The 19,103-nt window shown below is 36.9% G+C and overlaps 1 protein-coding gene across 10 annotated transcripts in view; it reads left to right on the top strand.

Moving 5' to 3' along the window:
- Positions 1-19,103, top strand: part of KCNMA1 (potassium calcium-activated channel subfamily M alpha 1) — a 637,032-nt gene that overhangs the window by 466,719 nt on the left and 151,210 nt on the right. For all 10 annotated transcript variants that reach the window (XM_074232914.1, XM_074232913.1, XM_074232916.1 and 7 more), the window contains exons 15-17: positions 376-444; positions 11,230-11,316; positions 15,932-16,008. In XM_074232914.1, the coding sequence (XP_074089015.1) occupies positions 376-444; positions 11,230-11,316; positions 15,932-16,008 (233 nt within the window). The remainder of the gene's footprint in view (positions 1-375; positions 445-11,229; positions 11,317-15,931; positions 16,009-19,103) is intronic.

The raw sequence follows: 19,103 nt of genomic DNA, 5'->3' as shown, positions 1-19,103 counted from the left end.
CAAATACCTCACTCCCCCTGCAGTTAACATTTTAGTACAAAATGAAGTGACTAATGAATCTGGCCCAGTGTAAATCCCCAGACAAAATCCCAGCTTGGGGTTTGAGTCTAGACGCCCAAGATCCAAGGGCAATGTGTGCTTCCAATATCCACTGCCTTATCAGTTTGCAGGAAAACTGGTTTGATGGAGTGATAGCAGAAGGATAATGCACCGTTGTCCCATTCCCCCTGCTCCCCACCTCCCAGTCAGGATGACTAAGGGATGAGGATGCTCCTTGATAATGTTTGCATTAGTAAATGGAAAGATCTTAACAGTGTTGTTATATGACCCTAATCATTCAGATGGACTGACCTGAAGGTTTCTTTCTTCTTGCAGACTGTGCTTTGTGAAGCTAAAGCTCTTAATGATAGCCATAGAGTACAAGTCTGCCAACCGAGAGAGCCGGTAAGTTGCCCACACTCTGGAACTGACTCTGATGATGGTGAACGTATATCCTCAGACTGTTCGGACCATTCTTACTAAATAGAACTGGATTTCTTTGAAACCTGATGCAGCCTATCCTGATACAGTTCAGAACACATTTATTGTTATTCCCCAATCAGTTTCTTAAAAATTAATAACCTCTGGGTAGAAGAGTAGATTAAGCCCTGATTCTGGAGTTCAAGCATATGGATTCAAATCTGCCTTGAGAGCTTACAAACAAAGTGACTTCAGACAAGTCACTTCATCTTGAGATTGGTTGAACTAGATGACCTCTAGTGGACCTTCAAGTCCTAGATATATGATTCTTTAATATCATGATTTTTGCCATGCATCTTCTGAATCCTAAAGATTGCCAGGTCTCCTAGGGGAGAGAAGAGCAACCGCTAAAGTTCTCTTCCCAGTTACAAGTGACTTATCCTTCCTACCCTAAAGCTAAACATCCTTTGCATTCTTTCTCTTGTCCCAGTTATCTTTCAACAGGAAGGGACACACATATTCTACCTCTAGGAAAAAGCAGATGGGCTCCGGGCTCTTCTGCAGCAGGCAGGGGGCAGAATGGTTATGGGAGAGATCTGCTCTCTTGATATCCAAATTACAAGCAGCCTATTGTGGACCATATGTGCTTCTCCCGGTACAGCCTGCATCCAGGTGGCAGAATATCAGTTTCATGTAAATTAGCCAGGAGAGCTGCACTCAAAGTCAGACTGCTCTCTTTATTTATTTATTTTGCTCTTAATTAGGTGCAAATCAGACTGATGGGGGGAATAGGTCTGGCTGGGATAGATAACACCCAAGTCAATGTATGATTCAGTACAGGGGAAGAGCATGACATACTGGCTTGTCTCTCTTATATTGAAGACATATTAAATTAACAATCTATGACATGGAAATGGCATTGTGAGTTGAAGAAATAATATAGATGTTTCTCTGGTTTCCCAATCCTTCTCAACAGTTTTTGGAAGAATGAGAGAGCAAGATTGGCAAAAATACTAAGGCTTTTGTCCAATGGGATGGTACCCATCCTTTCCTTGCCAGTGTTCACCTACTTTTTTGTAGAAATTCTGATTATTCCTCAGCAGGAAGGAGATTCTCAGTATGGCCCATTATGAACTACTGAGCAGGACAGACCACAAAGTATAAGACAATCGCTCTTTCCCACAAGAACATTTATTGGAATTTCCTAGAAGGAAATTTCAGTTCCAAGAATTGTTTGGACTCATGATAGTGTCATCTGATTAACAAGTTTTCATTCTCTGGATAAATGACCTAGTTATGTCAAGTTACCAAATGCAGAGTCTGTTTCTCTGTGCTGGAAAACACTGGATTGGAAAGTGGTCAATCCACATGTTTTTACTTGTCTTTACTACCTGATCAGATTTCAGGGCTGATCTGATCAATTGTAATGATGTTTTTTTTTTAAAATCCAAATCAACCAAAAGTGGTAGATTTGGGGACCACATGTAGAATTGACCTTGACCTTTTCTTTTTTTTAATTTTTTTTCTTTTTTCTAGACTGGCAAAGTGAAGCATAATTATTTGCAAAAATAAATAGATTGATGTCACCCTGAACATGGGTTGAATAATTTCCAAATTTAAAAAAATTCTATTTGGCTATAATTTCATAAGGAGTTTCCTATAATTATATGGAAAACATTATTCTTTCTAGCATTTTTGCAAATGATATTCTTCACATTATCTACTTTTTCACGTGTCAAGTGGGTAAATCTTTGTGTAAATTTCTGGTGTTATCTTCCCTCCCACTTCTCTGTGCTCTTCAGAAAAGTGAAATGTGAAATGCTTTCCATCACCCTGAGCACTGTTTCTTTACTGATTTTTGACTGTAGGTTGCATTCTGAACCCCTACTAGAAAGTTCTCAAATGTGTACATTTAGTCACAAGGTGTAAAAAATACCTCTGATGGCTTGAGGCAAGCAAATTATCTCTTGGAAAAACTACCAGACCACGACTTTCTAGCTTTTTGGTCAGTTTTGGCACAATATTTATGAGCGAAGAATAATAAAGTATTATTATTGACTGAAGAATAGTTTTCCTGAATGGACCTTCACATCGATTCCTTATTTGGAAGTGTTTTCCACAAAGACATCTTTTTTGTTAGTGAACAAATGTCCTTATTTTTGGAAAAGTGGGGAAAAACTTACTCCATTTTGTTTTTGCTTCCCTAAACACAACTGCAGCTTTTAATTTTCAAATGTGGCTTGGTCTCAACTGTGGAAGTACTTCTTCTTTTAAGGAAAAGGTATGCTTAGGAGAAGGGAATGTGGATCAGTACATATGAAAACAAAGGCATTCATCAATCACAGAAGATGTGCAAAACTATAAACCAAAATAGCCTCAAATAGGTTTTATTTTTATTCTTATTGATCCCTTGCTCTAATGAGAAATTGAGATGGAAAAGTTACTTTCCTCTACTTTTATGCCCTCACATTTACCCAATGTTAATTCCTTTGTTTCTCCTTCTTCCCCCTAATTCCTCAACTTAGTATCTTTTCATATTTATTTGTCCTTATTCTTGGCAAAACTGCTTCTTCAAAGAATCTGAAACAAAGGTTGTGTTTTTTCTTTAAGTTTTTCTTCTGGTGTTGGTTGATTTCTTACCAAAATGTTTGATTTAAAATTTTTTTTCTTGTCATTTGCAGAAGCCGAAAGCGGTATGCATTCTTCGTTAACTTTCCTTCCAACCTCAATCCTCTACCTTCACTCCTTCTAACTCCAGGACTAACCCTTTGTCAAGAACTCAGGAAGATAACACCTACCTTTCTGTGTATATATATAAATATCTGTACATATATCCACATATGTATATAATCACCCTTGTCTGGTGGATATACATATATGTTTATATGTATATTTATATACAAGCCCCCTGGTTATATATCTCTAAATCGGTGGTAGCATTTGGTGTTCTGATTTTATTTGTTAGTTTTTGTGGATTATGCACTAACTTCTTTGCAGGAAACTGTAAAAGGTGGGGGCAGGGGGAGGGCAGCAGGAAGGAACACAATCCTATTTTTAGTCTTGACACCATTGGTGTGACTGATATTTCACTTAAAAAGAACTTTTTTTCTCTTTAGCATTTTTTGTCTTTTTTTTTGTATTGTGTTGATGTGTCCACCAAATTTCGTGATGCCATTTTGTCTGCCTACCATATCCACATTCCCAATGATCTCCTCTCTGTATCTTTTTTTCAGAGTCTACCTTCTGTAGTATAGTCATGTCTCCTTATCCACATAATAGAGACCAAGTCATTGTTCTTTTGCTGATGAAGTTTCAAATAATTTAATACTTGTACAATACTCAGCAAAATCATAATACGCTTCTCCCAAAGTCTCTTTGGTGAATAATTTCCATAATTGTTTCACTGAAAGAGTGCCATTAATCCTAGCAAAAATGTCTTTTTTTTCTCCTTGTGTGTTTGGCATATTTCTGAATGTAACTTCTCAAGTCTCACCATTTGTCCATGAGACTCCCATTTTACTGCTATTTGGTATTGCATGAAGCATGATCAAAAACCTTAGGTGACCTTCTCTTCTCCATTCTTGGTTAATATTCTAAACCTAATTGTTGATCTGGTTGAAAACATATCATTATGTCTTCCACCTGCGTGTCTTCTTAAACTTCATCTTTCTCACTTGTATTTATTTGTATGTGGGTCTGTATGTTCACATTTGTCTTATCTTCCTCCCGCTCTCCTAATTCTGTGGTTTTGACTGGTTGATTGTGTGGAAAAAAGAGGTGGCTTCCTGTCAGTTTGGCATTAGCTATATGACCCAACTGCAGAGAAGTTACTGCAACAAGTCGATCTTCCAGGAGGTGCAGCGCTTGCACCTCCACTGTTGGCTTTTGGGTCTTCTTACCTTGTGGTGAAGGCATGTTGCTGATGAAGGCATGCTCCATATCTGAAAGTAGAATAGGCTTGCTCCCAGAACAAAATACCCAACTCTCTTCCAATTAGATAAAGTAGTTCCATTTTATTATTCTTTTCCTAAGAACAATTAAACACACACACACAAAGACACAGACACACACACACAGCACATACACACACTCTAATTCATTTTTAGAAGTGACAAGCTAAATCAGTCCCTACTTACATTCCTTCTACTTGGGTCAGACAAACTGGGAGCAACCTTTGTTATCACATTTGCTTGTCATTATTTGACTGTGGCATGGAATGTCGACTTGTCTTCCACCTCAATCCTTTTATTGAGTTGCAAGTAAAAGTATGTGTGTCTAGGTTTACAATAGAAATGGTAAAGCCCAGAAAAAAAAAGTAGTAGATGCTAAGTGGTAACACTGTAAAGCCTCAGGGAAGCCTGTAAGTTGACTTCCTGGGAAACCAGTGTATGTTCTGACACTTCTCTCCATCTGCTTTCTACTCTAGAAGTAAAACTGATACAAATAAAGTGCCAACCACTAGAAGATGTCCCTGGCACAGTGCACTGATAGGGATTACTAGTCTTGGTAATGTTTCCTCTGGGGAAGTCGTGAACCAATCTTAGATGGTTGCTGTTTACTTTTGTTTTGCTTGTTGTTCCCATTAGCTTATGGTTGTTAGCAGGCATATTTCCTTATACTATAGTATTGAAGACTGTATTATCATGCAGCTTGTTAGCATGTTATATTACCTGGGGGAATGGCACAATGCATTTGCAAGAAGGATTACACTATAAGGACTCTTACCCATCATACATATTCAGGCTAGGTAGAAAAGTTGTTTATTTTCCTTTTTTCTTTTATTTGTACTTTCGCTGGGTTTCCCCTCCCAATCATTGTCAGTCCTCAAGAGCTAGATATCTGTGTACTTACTATAATTTTTAGAAATATGATTAATAATTTTCATGGAGTTCCTCACCATCATGATTAAAAAACCAACAGATAAAGGCAAAATCCAGATCCAGTTCTATTGTTCTAATCTGCATAAATTTTTTAAACCATGTTCTACTTTTTTTTATTCACCAACAAACCAGTGAACTAACAAGTATTTATTAAGTAATAGTTCTAGTATAAGAATTGTGAGGAATGGTACAAAAATGCAACTGATATGGTCATGACCCTCAAAGAGTTTACATTTTATAGACAGAGATAACATGTCTGTGTGTGTATGTGTGTATGTGTGTGTATACACATATACACAAATATCATAATACTTATTAAAAGTACTTTTGGAGAAAGGCATATCTGGATATATTAAAAATACCTTATATAGGAGTTCTGACATATCTAGAGAAACTGGAAATTCTAAATGGCAGAGGTAAAGGATAGTTAGAACAAAGTACTTCCCAAGTTATGAGAGATAACTTACAAGTCAAGAGACAGTGACATACAGTGCCTTAATTTTGTGTAATTTGATCTGCTTTTTTTCTTGTTCTGTTGATTCTTTGCTATTCTAGTACCACATCTTTGACCCTGTCCACATGACAGATCTTACTAAAATTTGGTTTTCCTATGCCTCAAAAGGATCTCACATATATCTAATAATGGAAAAGAAATTAACTTCCAGAAGGATCTTGGCTTCAAATATTCTTGGAATTGTGATAATCAGGGCTTAAAAGTACCTCATCATACACAGTGGTCCTAAGTGATTATTATTTGTGAGGTTTTTACAGTGAGCACCACATTATTTGGGAGAAAGAGGACAGGATTCTGGTGTGTTTTCCCTATCTTATTAATTCACCAAATGCAGCTGCTTCTGGGACAAGACTTGACTCATGAGAATTCTCACATGATATATTCAAAATTTACTTGTTTTCAAAACCAGCTCTCTATTAAGGAAATGTAAGAAAAGGAAATTTGACCCATAGCTGAGACTATGATTCATAATGAAGTAGGGAGGAAAAGATCAATTTGAATAAAAACCCAACACAAAAAATGAAGTGAGTGTCCTTGATAAAAGTGTGTGACCTAACATGGTGAAGAATTAGAAGGCAGCATGGTTTGTTTGGTGGGGAAGTCCCTGGACTAGGTTCATGGAGGATTGAGTTCTGGTCCCTGCATGAGAGAAAAAAATGTTTTATTCTTTCTCTTTGTGTGTCTCAGACCCACAACCATGCCTATCATGTAGTAAACACTTGGTAAATGCTTGTCAATTGATTGTGACCTTGAACAGACCCTTAATTTTTCTGTACCTTAGTTTCTTCATCTGTAAAATGAAGCATCCCCTTCCAGCCCTAAAGTTTGAATCTATTTTCCACAAAATATCTCTGATACTCTGTGTGTATGTGTGTGTGCCTATTACATCTGAGATATCAAGTAAAACACCATGGATTGCATTAAAAAGGCATGGTCCGGGGAGGCTAGGTGGCACAGTGGATAAAGCACCAGCCCTGGAATCAGAAGTACCTGGGTTCAAATCCAGTCTCAGACACTTAATAATTAATAATTACCTAGTTGTGTGGCCTTGTGCAAGCCACTTAGCCCCATTTGCCTTGCAAAAACCTAAAAAAAAAAGGCATGGTCCCTTCTATCAGAAAAATTAGTGTTCACATTTCTCATGATAATTTTTAGCTATTTAGATGTCTCATCGGTATTCTATATTAATGGGAAGAAGAAATACATTTAGGAAAAACCTTTGGCTTTTGCCAAAGAAAAGAGGTAAAACAGAGGAGTTGTCAGCACTTCTTAGGATATGACTTTTCCATTTCTGTTCTGTTCTTGGGTAGATGTGAGAACATTTTGAGGCATAGGGAAGCCAAATTTTTGTAATATCCCTCATGTGGACAGGGCCAAAGACCAAAATGGCAAACAACCAACAGAACAAGAAAAAGAGCAGATCAAACTTTGTGATGCTCTGTATAAAAGGAAGCCCTGTGTTTGGAATGAATAAATTCATAGAACAAAGAGAATACATTAGATATTCTCTAAGAGCAGAAATGAGCCAACACTGCTCAAAAAAAGTCCCTTTTAGAATTCAGCTAATTGATACATTGAAAAGGAAGGAATTTTCCAGAACCCAAATACAACTCTGTCTACATTGCTAACATCTCAGTTGCAGAAAACTGATGAAAAGTGATCCACAGGGAGAGTTCTTTTCTCAGTCAGAGGATAGAGATATAAGCAAAACCAGTATATTCTATTTATTTATTTTAAGGCAGATTAAAAAGTTTTGGTAGGTCAAGAACAACATCTAAAAAATAACAAGTACTTGACAAATAGGAGTCACTTGAATCTAGACCAGACTCATATTTTTAAGGAAGAGATATGTGAAAATTTCCTTTAAACTCTTAGAACCTTGGGAATTTTGAATGTACATAGAAACTTTAAAGTATTTATCAGGGTGAGATATTAAAAAACATAAATTATTTCCCTAGCAATCTTTCAAATAGTATAGCTAGCCAGCACTTTTTTTATATACTTTTGGTCCATTGGAATCTAAATAGGAGAATTTGGTAGGTTGCAAAATTTTTGTATCCATCAAGAATTACTTTTTTCCTTTTTTCTCGAGAGCAGGACTTATTGGCAAAAATTACCATTCAGAAAATTGGAGAATCATAGATAAATCAGGATTCCACAAATGATGCTATTTGTACATAAATGGAAATGATTGAAAGCATCCCATTTCAAGTCTAACAGGAGGGTTTGTGTATCGTACAATTATACAGTCAGTTACATTATGGAAGATACTTTTGGAGGCATAAGGTTTAAAAAAGAAATCCCACTGTAGCCTAAAGTCAGTTCAAATTAGCTTGCCCATGTCCAGATGTTCTTCTGGAATAAAATACTTCTGAAATTTCAGTCTGTAAAAAAAGGACCTATAATGCAAATTGGTTACCTCCTGGGAAGCTCATTAGTTAGTACCAAGGGCTATAAGGAGCAATAGTAACCAATGACATCATCAGATATTACTTGCTTCCAGACCTTAATCATTTTAATTCTCTTACTCTCTAGTTTGACTTTAATAGACTAGAAGGAAAGTCTTCATAAGTTGTTGGCCATTTTTAGAATGCTGAGTCCAACCTTTCACCTGTTAAGAAAAGAGAGAATGAAAGAGATTTTTCATTTGTGCCAAATTTGTTTCTTCCTACTTTATCTTATACAATGATACCATGAGCTCAATGATTGGAATACACATGATTGAAGCAGATAATATAGAGAAGAGAGAGAGACATTCCAGGTTATATTAGAGGCTTGTTTTGTATTTTATTTGAATTTCCCTGAGTAGTCAATAAATGTCAGAATTCTACTTTTGATCTTCAAAATTCAAATGTTTGTGTGTCATTCAGAAGATTTTTTTCACTTAGATTAAATAAGCATTGATCAAAATGGACATTATTCCTATTTGTAACAAATGCTTCTATTTTCTCCCCCAAATGGGGAAACAGCCACAAATCTGCTTGTATGCTAGTTGGTACTCAATAGATGTCTATCTATTGCGTGATTGGTGCACCCAGAATGAGCTGTTTCTTTTCATCCTATTAGGATGAAGGTAGTATAAAACCTGTAATAATAATAATAATAATAATAATGTTAACTATGACTGATCCAACCTTAGGTTTGATTATTACTATTTGTTTGCATGAGAAATTCCTTTGAAAATGGAGCCTTCTCTTGACAATTCACAGTTATGGAGGGAGAAACTCTAATTATATATCTAAAAAATAAAACTTCATTGATAATATGGTATTATATAAAGTACTACCTCTAGAGTCACAGGATCTGGGTTCAAATTCTGCCTCTGGTACTCAGAATCTCAGATACTCAAATTCTGCCTATGTAATCTTGGGCAATTAACTATATTCCAGGTCTCAGTTTTGTTAGCTGTCAAATGAAGTGACTGTACTAGGTGGGTTTTTGAGGTCTCTTCCAGCCATCAATCTCTAATCCTATGATCCTGTTGATTATGGAATATAAGCACTGAGCTAGCCAGAGGCTTGTTTATTCATCTTTTTTATGACTAATTCTTCCCTCTTCCTATCTGAGTCTTGCCGCCAGTCATTGAGGGTAGTGGAGGATCAGAAGTCATGGTTAATTCACAATGTGGAAAAGCTACTGCTGAATGAATATGAGTTGACTCTTTGCAATACTGCAATCACTTTAGACCCACACTTCCCTTATTTGTGAATAGTTTCATCACTGCCGATATATCCAGGGTCAGAACAGTCAAATCTTCAAGGATTTTTGGCTATTATTTAGTGTTAATAACAGCAATGACACAGGTTCAGCTTCCTTCTGACACAATGCCTCATTCTGGGTATTTAGGAGAATCTTGTGATACGAGACCATTATTTTGCAGTAATGACCTACTGGGAGATCTCCCAACTGAACAGAAGTTCATCTGGGTCACTCTTATGTTATTACAGACAAATCACTCTCTGATTTGCTACAACCCTTCCATGAAAGAGTTTACCACTAAAAAATGGTCAGATACTAATCACCCTCTTGTTTTCAGTATTTGATGACTTCCTTCCTATAACCTAATTCCAAAAATCAACCTTAAGTACTATAGATTTGCAGATCTAAGGATAACTGTGTGTTATCTGTAGTTGTATTTAGTATTTTCCTTAAATTGTTCTCTAAACTAAAAAAAAAAAAGTATTAGCTATTTCCATGTAAATCCAGGGCATCTTAGCATGTCCTGCTCCTTTGATCTCTAAGTGATTAAATTTAAGGGAACAGATCCAATTCCTATTCATCCCAAAGAGATTTACTTTACTTATTCTCATCATCAAAGTACAAGTTTGTATATATACATAAATATATATATATATATATGTGTGTATACATATCTGTTTATGCAGATATAATGTATATGTATTACATTTACACATACATTTATTTATGTATATATATGAGCTATGTATATATATATATTATATATATATATATATATTATTCAGCCCTTTTGAGCAGGTTTTCTATTTGAGAATTTGAGAATATTCCAAATATTCAAAACTACAATATAAGAGAAATAAATTATATTTCTTTGAAAATGGGAGTCAGAAACTTAGCAAGCATTTTTAAGGACATACTATGGCCATGCCCTTGGGAAAGACACCTATGGATTCTTTCACATGTGATTATAACAAACACATAACTTTTATATGCATACTCAGGTCAATTAGTATTTCTACTTATCAAATTAAATGCATGATGTATTAATTTGTTAGTGTGGTGATTATTCTTTTCCTAAATATTCATCATATTTTTTTTGCTTTTACCATTGTCATGCAGATGTTGTGTTTTTCCCTGCATTGGTAACTGATTGTCTTGTACTATGCCCCTCAGCAATACTTGGTGTACATACTTGTATTTTTTTTTGTATGCATATAGGGGTCCCATTAACTTTCTGTCATTAGAAGTAAATATTGACATTAAAATGGCTTCATTTGACTGATAATTCTTTGACTTTGACATTTCATAGCAAGTTCCTGGGAAATCCAGAAGTTCAACCCACTTGCCAAAGTAGGCAGGACAGACTATTTCTTTACCTTATTAGCTTGCTGGCATCTGGTTTTGCCTTGGTTTCCTTATAAAGATGGTCAGGATATATCACTTGAGGAACCAACAAGATTTCATTGATGACATTATCAGATCAAATGCCAAGGATTTTGGACCTGAGAGAGAGTATGGACTTGTGGTCAAATCTGCCAGGATGGCTCTGGGCATCCTCGCATCCCTTCCCTTCTAGTGGGCCCCCTATAAGAAGCAATCATATCATGTAACCTCAGAATTTCTCCTTAGAATGTCTCCTCACAATCCTGTCTTCTCTGTTTGTGTTTCACTGAGCAGTATATTAATTAATCCTGGAAACCATCTCAAAATCCAAGAAGGTACCTTAGGATTCTTCATTGCAAGTGATGCCAAAGAAGTCAAGAGGTAATATTGATGTTTTATTTCAACTTTCCTTCTTTACAGTTCTGTCCAAACCCTGAAACTCAGTGGGGGACATCTATTGAGATGGAGAATCAGTAGGTGCAATGCCAAAGGACTTCACACTTTTAAGTACTCCTTTAAATGGAGTGAATTAAAAAAAAAATCCCTGAACTGCTAGCATGGACTGATTCAGGTTTGCCTTAATTGGAGAATTGGCAAATTTTTATCTCATGTGCAGTATTGGCCTGAGTGAAGTCTCTTGGCTTTATTCTAATGTTAACAATAACAGTAACATTGACAAAGTACCCACCAGGTCCCAGGTCCTGGCCTAAGCCCTTCCTCACAATAACCCTAGGAAGTAGTTGCTAATTTTATCCCCATTTTACGTAAGGGTAAATTGAGGCAAATAGAAGTTGTACTTGTTTGGGGTCACATAGTAAGTGAGATAAGATTTGAACTTAAATCTTTCTGACTCCATGCTTTGGCATTCCATTCACTGTGCCTCCATTCACTGAGCTGCCTCTAAAACTATAGACTAATAATGGACTTTGATAAGCATTATATGAGCAATTATACAGTATTACTTATATATATATATATATATATATATACACACACACATATATACAAATTATACAAAAATGTAAGATGGAGTATAAAAAAATATTTTATCCTTCATCAGGGAGATAATGTCATGACAAGCACATAATTTGGATTTGAGTAAGGGGGTACTGCTAAGTCCCTAGCCTCACTTTCTCCTTTACAGCCATCTGATCCAGTGGCCAGATATGATTTAGGATGACTGGAGATGGCTGGATGCAAGGGTAATCAGGGTTAAGTGATTTGCCCAAGGTCACACAGCTAGTAAATGGCAAGTGTCTGAGCTTAAATTCGAACTCCCATCCTTCTGACCACAAGGACAGTGCTCTATCCACTTCACCACCTAGGGAAAAGAAAGAAAAAGGTAAATATATAAGAGCAGTGATTCTCAGACTTTTCTATCTCAGGTTCCTGTTACACTCTTAAAAATTATTGAGAACTTAAAGAGATTTTTTTTATGTGTGTTAAGTCTAGTGATATTTCTATAGTAGAAATTAAAACGGATAAATTGTAAAATATGTATTTATTAATTCATTAAGCAACAATAATAAGCCTATGTATGTTAACATAAATAACATTTAAAATAGGAGAGATATATATTTCAAAAAGAGAATGGCATTTTACATATTTTTGTAAATATCTTATCTGGCTTTATAGGGAGCAACTAGATTCTCATGTCTGCTTCCACATTCAATCTGTTTATATTTATTTTTATTGAGATATATGGAAAAAAATGCAGTTTCACCCATATATGTAATTGGTAAAGGGAGGGATATTTTAATATATGAATAATGTTTTAGCATTATTTTGAAAGTAGTTCTGGCATTGTGGATTCCATGATATTGGCTCATGGACCCTTAGGGATGCATGGAGTATACTTTGAGAACTGATTCTCTAGGGAAATTTGAGGAGGGAGAAGTATCTATCCATTGATGACAGTTTTCTGCCCATATATGTAGAAGGAGGATCAAATCTGGTCCCCCTTCAGGGTCCTCTGCCGTTGGTTTCTGTGTCTTTGCTTTCAGCGGTATAGCTCCTTGGAAATTGGACAGAGTGAATACAAGCCAGGTTGGTAAATAGGGCTGATGTCCTTGCTCTTTTAAGCTCCCCATTAAGAAGGAATGCATAAGGGTCCAGATTAGTAGACAGAAAAGCTTGACACAGCAGCTCTGCTCCAGGAGCTGGAGGCTAGGGAGCCTTGCAGAAATATGAATCACTTACACTTCCCCCCCAGTCCCATTTGTATAATTCCCTTTCCTATTGCATCTCTCCCTAATGAACGTCACCAACACAGAGTGGTCCAAGAAACAAATTACACCCTATATTCAGTAGTGCAACATGTCTCATTTCTGTGCTTTATGATATTCAGAAATACATGCTGACATAATAAGTACAAGACCAGGCTGTGATTTTCCATGGTGTGGGGGAGGTGTTAGGGCAAATACTGTCAGTTAGGGGATTTCAAATAGATGACGTGGGCAGAAAACCACAGAAAGGACTTTGGAGATTTGAATGGAACTAGACAAGTTGTTTTTTTTATTTGGTTTTCAACGGAAAACTTGATTAAGATGACCTGCTATTAAGGATCTATATCATCAACTACAAAAAGTAATAGAAATGAATGACTTGGAGCATGTAGAAAAACCAAATGATCAGATTGGACACAGTGTTAGAGGAGAGGGGGAAGGCTCAAATGATCAGAATCCTGGGGAAAATCTGTTCAGGGCCAAGCACAAAAGACCGACATAAAGCACAGGATTTTCTCATTTATTTGTATGCAGACTTAGTAATAGTCTTTGGTATCCAATGGACTGCAAGGTATCATCTATGCAGAGACAGTTAGAGGAAAGTAAAGGACCCCCAAAAATAATTGATTTCATTTACATAGGGAATTTGTGAGTAAGGAAGCTTTCTCTACTATCCCAGGATGGTAATTTATTTGCAATTTATATAATCTTTGGAGGTTACTTAGAGCAAGGATTCTCAAACATTTTAGTCTCAGAACCCCTTTATGCTCCTCAAAATAATTGAAGACACCTAAAGAACTTCTATTGATTTATTGCATCAGAAATTAAAAATCTTAGTTTCATTATGATAATAGTTTTGACCTGGTAAATACCACAAAAGTGTGTTGGGAACCCTCAGTTTGACTTTGGGAACTACTGACCCAGAATGCTGAAAAAGTTAGTTACTTGCCCAGGCTCTCTAGGCACTATGACAAGCTGCCTCTTGACTAAGAGAGCTGTAATCACAAATCACTTGGGCCCTGGGTGACTGCTCTTTTTCTCATATATCTAGGGGAAGCAAAACACCTAACATTGAGACTCAGTTTCCTTATTTGTGAAATGAACATAGTAATAGTCCCTACACTACAGGTTAAGGCAGGTAGGTGACATAGTGAATAGAGTGCCAGGCCTGGAGTCTGGGAAATTCATTTTCCTGAATTCAAATATGGCCTCAGACACTTACTAGCTATGTGACCTTGGGCAAGTCACTTCACCCTGTTTGCCTCAGTTGGTCATCTATAAAATGATCTGGATAAAGAAATGGCAAATCCCTCCAATACTATTGCCAAGAAGATCCCAAGTTGGGTCAAGAGAGTTGGAAATGACTAAAACAACTCAACATCAGCAGCATTAAAGACCCATAAGGTTCTCATGAGCATAAGATAATCACTATGAAGCATATTGAAAACATTAAAGAGGTATATAAATATAAGCTATTATATTATTGTTTGTAAAATGAGGAGATTGAACTGGATGACCTCTTAAAGTCCCTTCCAGTTCTAAATCTATTATGGTAATGCCTCCTGGGTGCCAAAAATGCAATAAAATGAATTTCATAACATCACTAAAACCATCCATTGTTTTAGACTTACTTGTATTATTATTACCTCATTTGAGTCCTTCACAATACTCTATTAATTAGGTTCATTACCTGAACATCATATAATGAGTGATCCTTTGAACCAGGCTGAGGGTTTTTTGTAAATGAATGATGGTTAAGTCTTGTTTAATCAAGGGGGAAGCATTCACCAAGGGCACATACATATGTTCTTTAAGTGCAGGAGTTGACTGGGTTTTTGGGTTGTTGTTTTGTTTTGTTTTGTTTGTTTCCTTTTTGGAGTATGAAATATATAACTATGCAAGATCTAAGAAATCACCTACTGCAAATGCCTTATTTAGTAGATGAAGAAACTGAGACTCTCAAAGCTCAAGGGATTTATCCAAGGAAATAGAGGAAAAAAAATAGAACTGGATTCAAATCCAAATCTTCTGACTCTAAATTGAGCACCCTTTCTAGGGAGGATAAATTAGTTAGCATCATAAACTTAGGCAAATCATTTCATTTCTCTGGTCCTCGTAAATAAACAACAGTATTTGACCAGCTGATGTTCAAGGTCCCTTCCAGTTGTAATGGAATATGACTGCCATCTTGCCTTTTGGATGTTGATGCTGGATTTTCTATCCCAAAGACTCACCATCTTACTCAAATGCCATCTGTTCTTTCTCCCAACCATCACTATTCTGTTTGCTTAATGAACAAAGGTTTTTTTTTTTTTCAAAGCATCACCTTTGTAAATTTTGAGTGAGGAATGGCCCCAGCTGTCTCCCATGTTCCTTAAGTCTCTAGTTTGCTGCTAAAGAGTAGGGAGATGCGAATGATGACCTTGCTAATGACTGGGCCTTCATTTTCCATGTGTTCAGCTGCAGTATCCTACATGATGAAAGACAAGTGAGCTAATCTTCTGGGTTACATTATCAACCTTTCCCCCAATTACTTTCCCAATGAAAGTTTATTAAAAGAAGCACTAACTCGAAGAGCAGAGCCTCATGTTTGAAATGAAGGGTCTTGCAACAAACACTTCCATCTTTAAACGTCTAAGCCTTTCAAAAGATTAAAGGAAATTAGTGCTGGCATGTTTCATTAATTTGGCACCATAGCAGGAGGAAATGTGGGACTCATTTCATTTGGGTGGATTAAGAAATGTGTCAATTTTTCCATTCTCTCTCTCCAGGGCATTTTTTTACTGCAAAGCCTGTCATGATGACATCACAGATCCCAAAAGGATAAAAAAATGTGGCTGCAAACGGCGTAAGTAATATTTCTTCTGCCTTTCCTCCCCTTCCCACCCCCACCCCTCAACTTCACTTCCTTCCCCATCTCTTAAGGAAACTGTTCCACTTAACGACTTTGCTTAAATGTGTTTATGTTTCACACACTGGTACAAAGGGACTTGGAAATAAATATTGTTTGCTCAGTTGGCAAATCTGCCATTCACATCAGCCCAGTCCACCACTCTCCCCGTTTTCTCTTCCTTCCTCCCACCCCTCTCCACTTCCCTCCCAAAGAAATGAATCTTCATGGCTTCCCAACTTAAAAACCAGTGCTTGCAAAGATCTGAAAGGATAGAATTCAATACGCAAAAACTGGGGTGGAGGTTGGGGTGGTTGGCAATGGGGGGGCAGGTAAAATTTCAGTAGTCCTCCTTTGGCTAGAGGGAACTCAAACTAAGCCAATTTTATTTCCTAGTGGGATGATTTTGTTGATCAGTGGGACTTACAGAGTACATTAAAAGTTAGAATGTTGAATCATAAGGAGATTTGACACCTCTTTTATTTATCATTCAGGTAGATATGGTCTATGAGATCTGGTCACCAAAGAGGGGGTAAAAGCTAAATTTGAATATCTTCCTTCATCCTATCCTTACATCATTGCCAAACAGATTTACTTTGATTATTTTACTCAAGAGAAGTTGTATGATGTAGGGCATAAATAGTGTGTCTTTGGGCAAAGAAGTCAAGTCATTGATTGACTTCTAAATACTGTGCTAAGCTCTGGAGATACAAAGAAAGAAAAGCAAAAGACTGTCCCTACTTTCAAAGAGCTTCCCACTTGATGGAAGAGTTCATATTCTAATGGAAGACCTGGTTCAAGTCTTGCTTATGACACATATGGGCAAGGTGACCCTGGGAAAGTCACCAAACTTCCTAGTGTTCTGACTACTTTCTAAGACTATGAGTGACTGAGAAGATGCTGACCTGCATTTCTTTGTCATAGGTCCAGTTACTATCCTTGTTCTATCTCACCCAAAGAGGCATTTGCTTCTTCTTCTTTCTCTCTCTCTCTCTCTCTCTCTCTGTGGTCCCCAAAGAGATGCTCCCAAGGGTAGAATAGGCTGCATTCAGTAGCATGAAGCATGCCTATCTCATTTCCCTTCCAAAGCAAACTCCAAGACAGTTCTTTATATAGGGATATTTATGGACTGAAGGTAGTGGATTTCCTAAAAATGTTGAACAGTTTATTACCCATTGTTTGTTCAGTGACTCATATCCATAGGAGAAATGAGTTAGGCATTCTTCATTTTTAATGATGGAGAGGAAGGTGTATTATGAGCAACATCAGGTAGTACTTTAAAGTTTACAGAGCTCTGAATATATTCTTCCATTTGATTCTCACAGTAGCCCCATGATGTTGGTGCTATTACTATCCTTAGTTTACCCTAGAGTAAACTGAGGAATAAATAAGTTAAGTGATACTTAGAATCACAGAGCCAACAAGTCTTTGGGGAAGGATTTTAACTCAGGTCTTTCTGACTTTAAGTTCCTCATTCTTTTGCCTTTCTAACCTGGAGGTGATTGAATAATGTCGTAGAAGTCATGTCCCCTCCCTTAAATGTCACAGCCAAGGACATTGTAGAGAAATTAATTTCTAGCAGGAAGTACTAACTAAAACCAATGACTCTTATGGAGGAAAACTGACCTCTCTAGTTTTCTCTGCAAGGACCTTTGGCTGAGGGAACCATCTCCAAGTATGACAATGTTAGATTGCTTCAGAATAGAATGCAAGCAGATTAAATCCTGAAATAGTCCAAGTTGATTTGGAAAATAAATATGGGTCATAGACTCTCAGTGATCATCTACTGCATGCCATGAGAACTCCAGATAGAGACTGGACCTGTGATTTCATTTGTGTAGTCAATTATTCAATGAGGCAACTAAGAATGCAAGTTGGTACCTTCTCTACAACTAATAGTCTTGGAGAGCTGGATACTTTGAGCAGTAAGAGGTTGGGTTGTCCCAGGGTCACACATTAGTGTGTACAGTGGCAGGATTAGAATTTAGATCTTCCTGGCTCCCAAAGTCATTTTTCTATCCAGTCTACCATGTTGCTTCATGGTCCAACCTATATTCAATTAAAAATCTTCCTCCACAATATGCAATATATAATAAATCATTCAGTCTTTGACTGGAGACTTTCAGTGAGCAATTACCCAATGTATCCAGAAGTGTGGGGTAGAAATAAGATGAATAGATTAAATGGAGACTACATCTATGATTGATCCATCACATAAGGAATGATTGGATACCAGTCCTTGATTTATTATTGATCCTTCGAGTGAATTCTGAGAGTTGTCCCAAAAGGGCCGAGCAAGTGTCTACTATCTAGTTACTTTAGGTAGTAGAGTGGCCCCAGACCAAGGGGTTTCATTAGCTATAACAAAGATTCTTATTCTTCTCACTCCTAAAAGGTGACATAATAAGCACAAGTTGGGTGGAAAGAAATCCCTCTAATGGCTGCAAAGGGAGCTCAGGCTCCACAAAGAAACTCACTTTCCCAAAGTTTCTTCTTGGTGTGACATAATCCACAGAGAAACAATTCTTTCATTCTAAGGCCTTTCAAAATATCAAACCCCAGGAGGGTACAGGGCCTGTGAAAAATAAAATTATGAGCCCTTCTCCTTCCATATCTTTAGCACTCTTATGCTGGTGAAACATGGTATAAATGAATATCAAGGGGACTCTTAAAGGAATTTCTCTTTCTTATAGAAACCATCCTTACACCTATCTGTTTTAATAAAACTGTATATGAATACTTGATGGTTTTGAGGGGATTTTTTTTTGGCTTTGGTTAGTGGTTGTGAAGGGGGTAACTAGAGGCCATACTGAATAAGAGATTTATTGAAATCTCTCAAGGAATGTTGGAGCCAGAAAGGATCTTAGATATTGACTGGTCAAATGCCCTCATTTGATAGATAAGGAAACTAGCCTAGAAATAGGAAGGGAATTATCCAAAGTCACATGAAGTGTTACAGGTAGAATTGAGACCAAACGTACTTTTTTTTGAAGAATGTTCTTTCTGCTAAGATATACCTTGGGCAATTACTCTAATTCACCATATCTTGGGGA

The sequence above is a fragment of the Macrotis lagotis genome, chromosome 4, assembly GCF_037893015.1.
Source record: "Macrotis lagotis isolate mMagLag1 chromosome 4, bilby.v1.9.chrom.fasta, whole genome shotgun sequence".
NCBI lineage: Eukaryota > Metazoa > Chordata > Mammalia > Peramelemorphia > Peramelidae > Macrotis > Macrotis lagotis.
The sequence above is the reverse complement of the archived record's forward strand: the minus strand, read 5'-3'. Positions and strand labels throughout refer to the sequence as shown.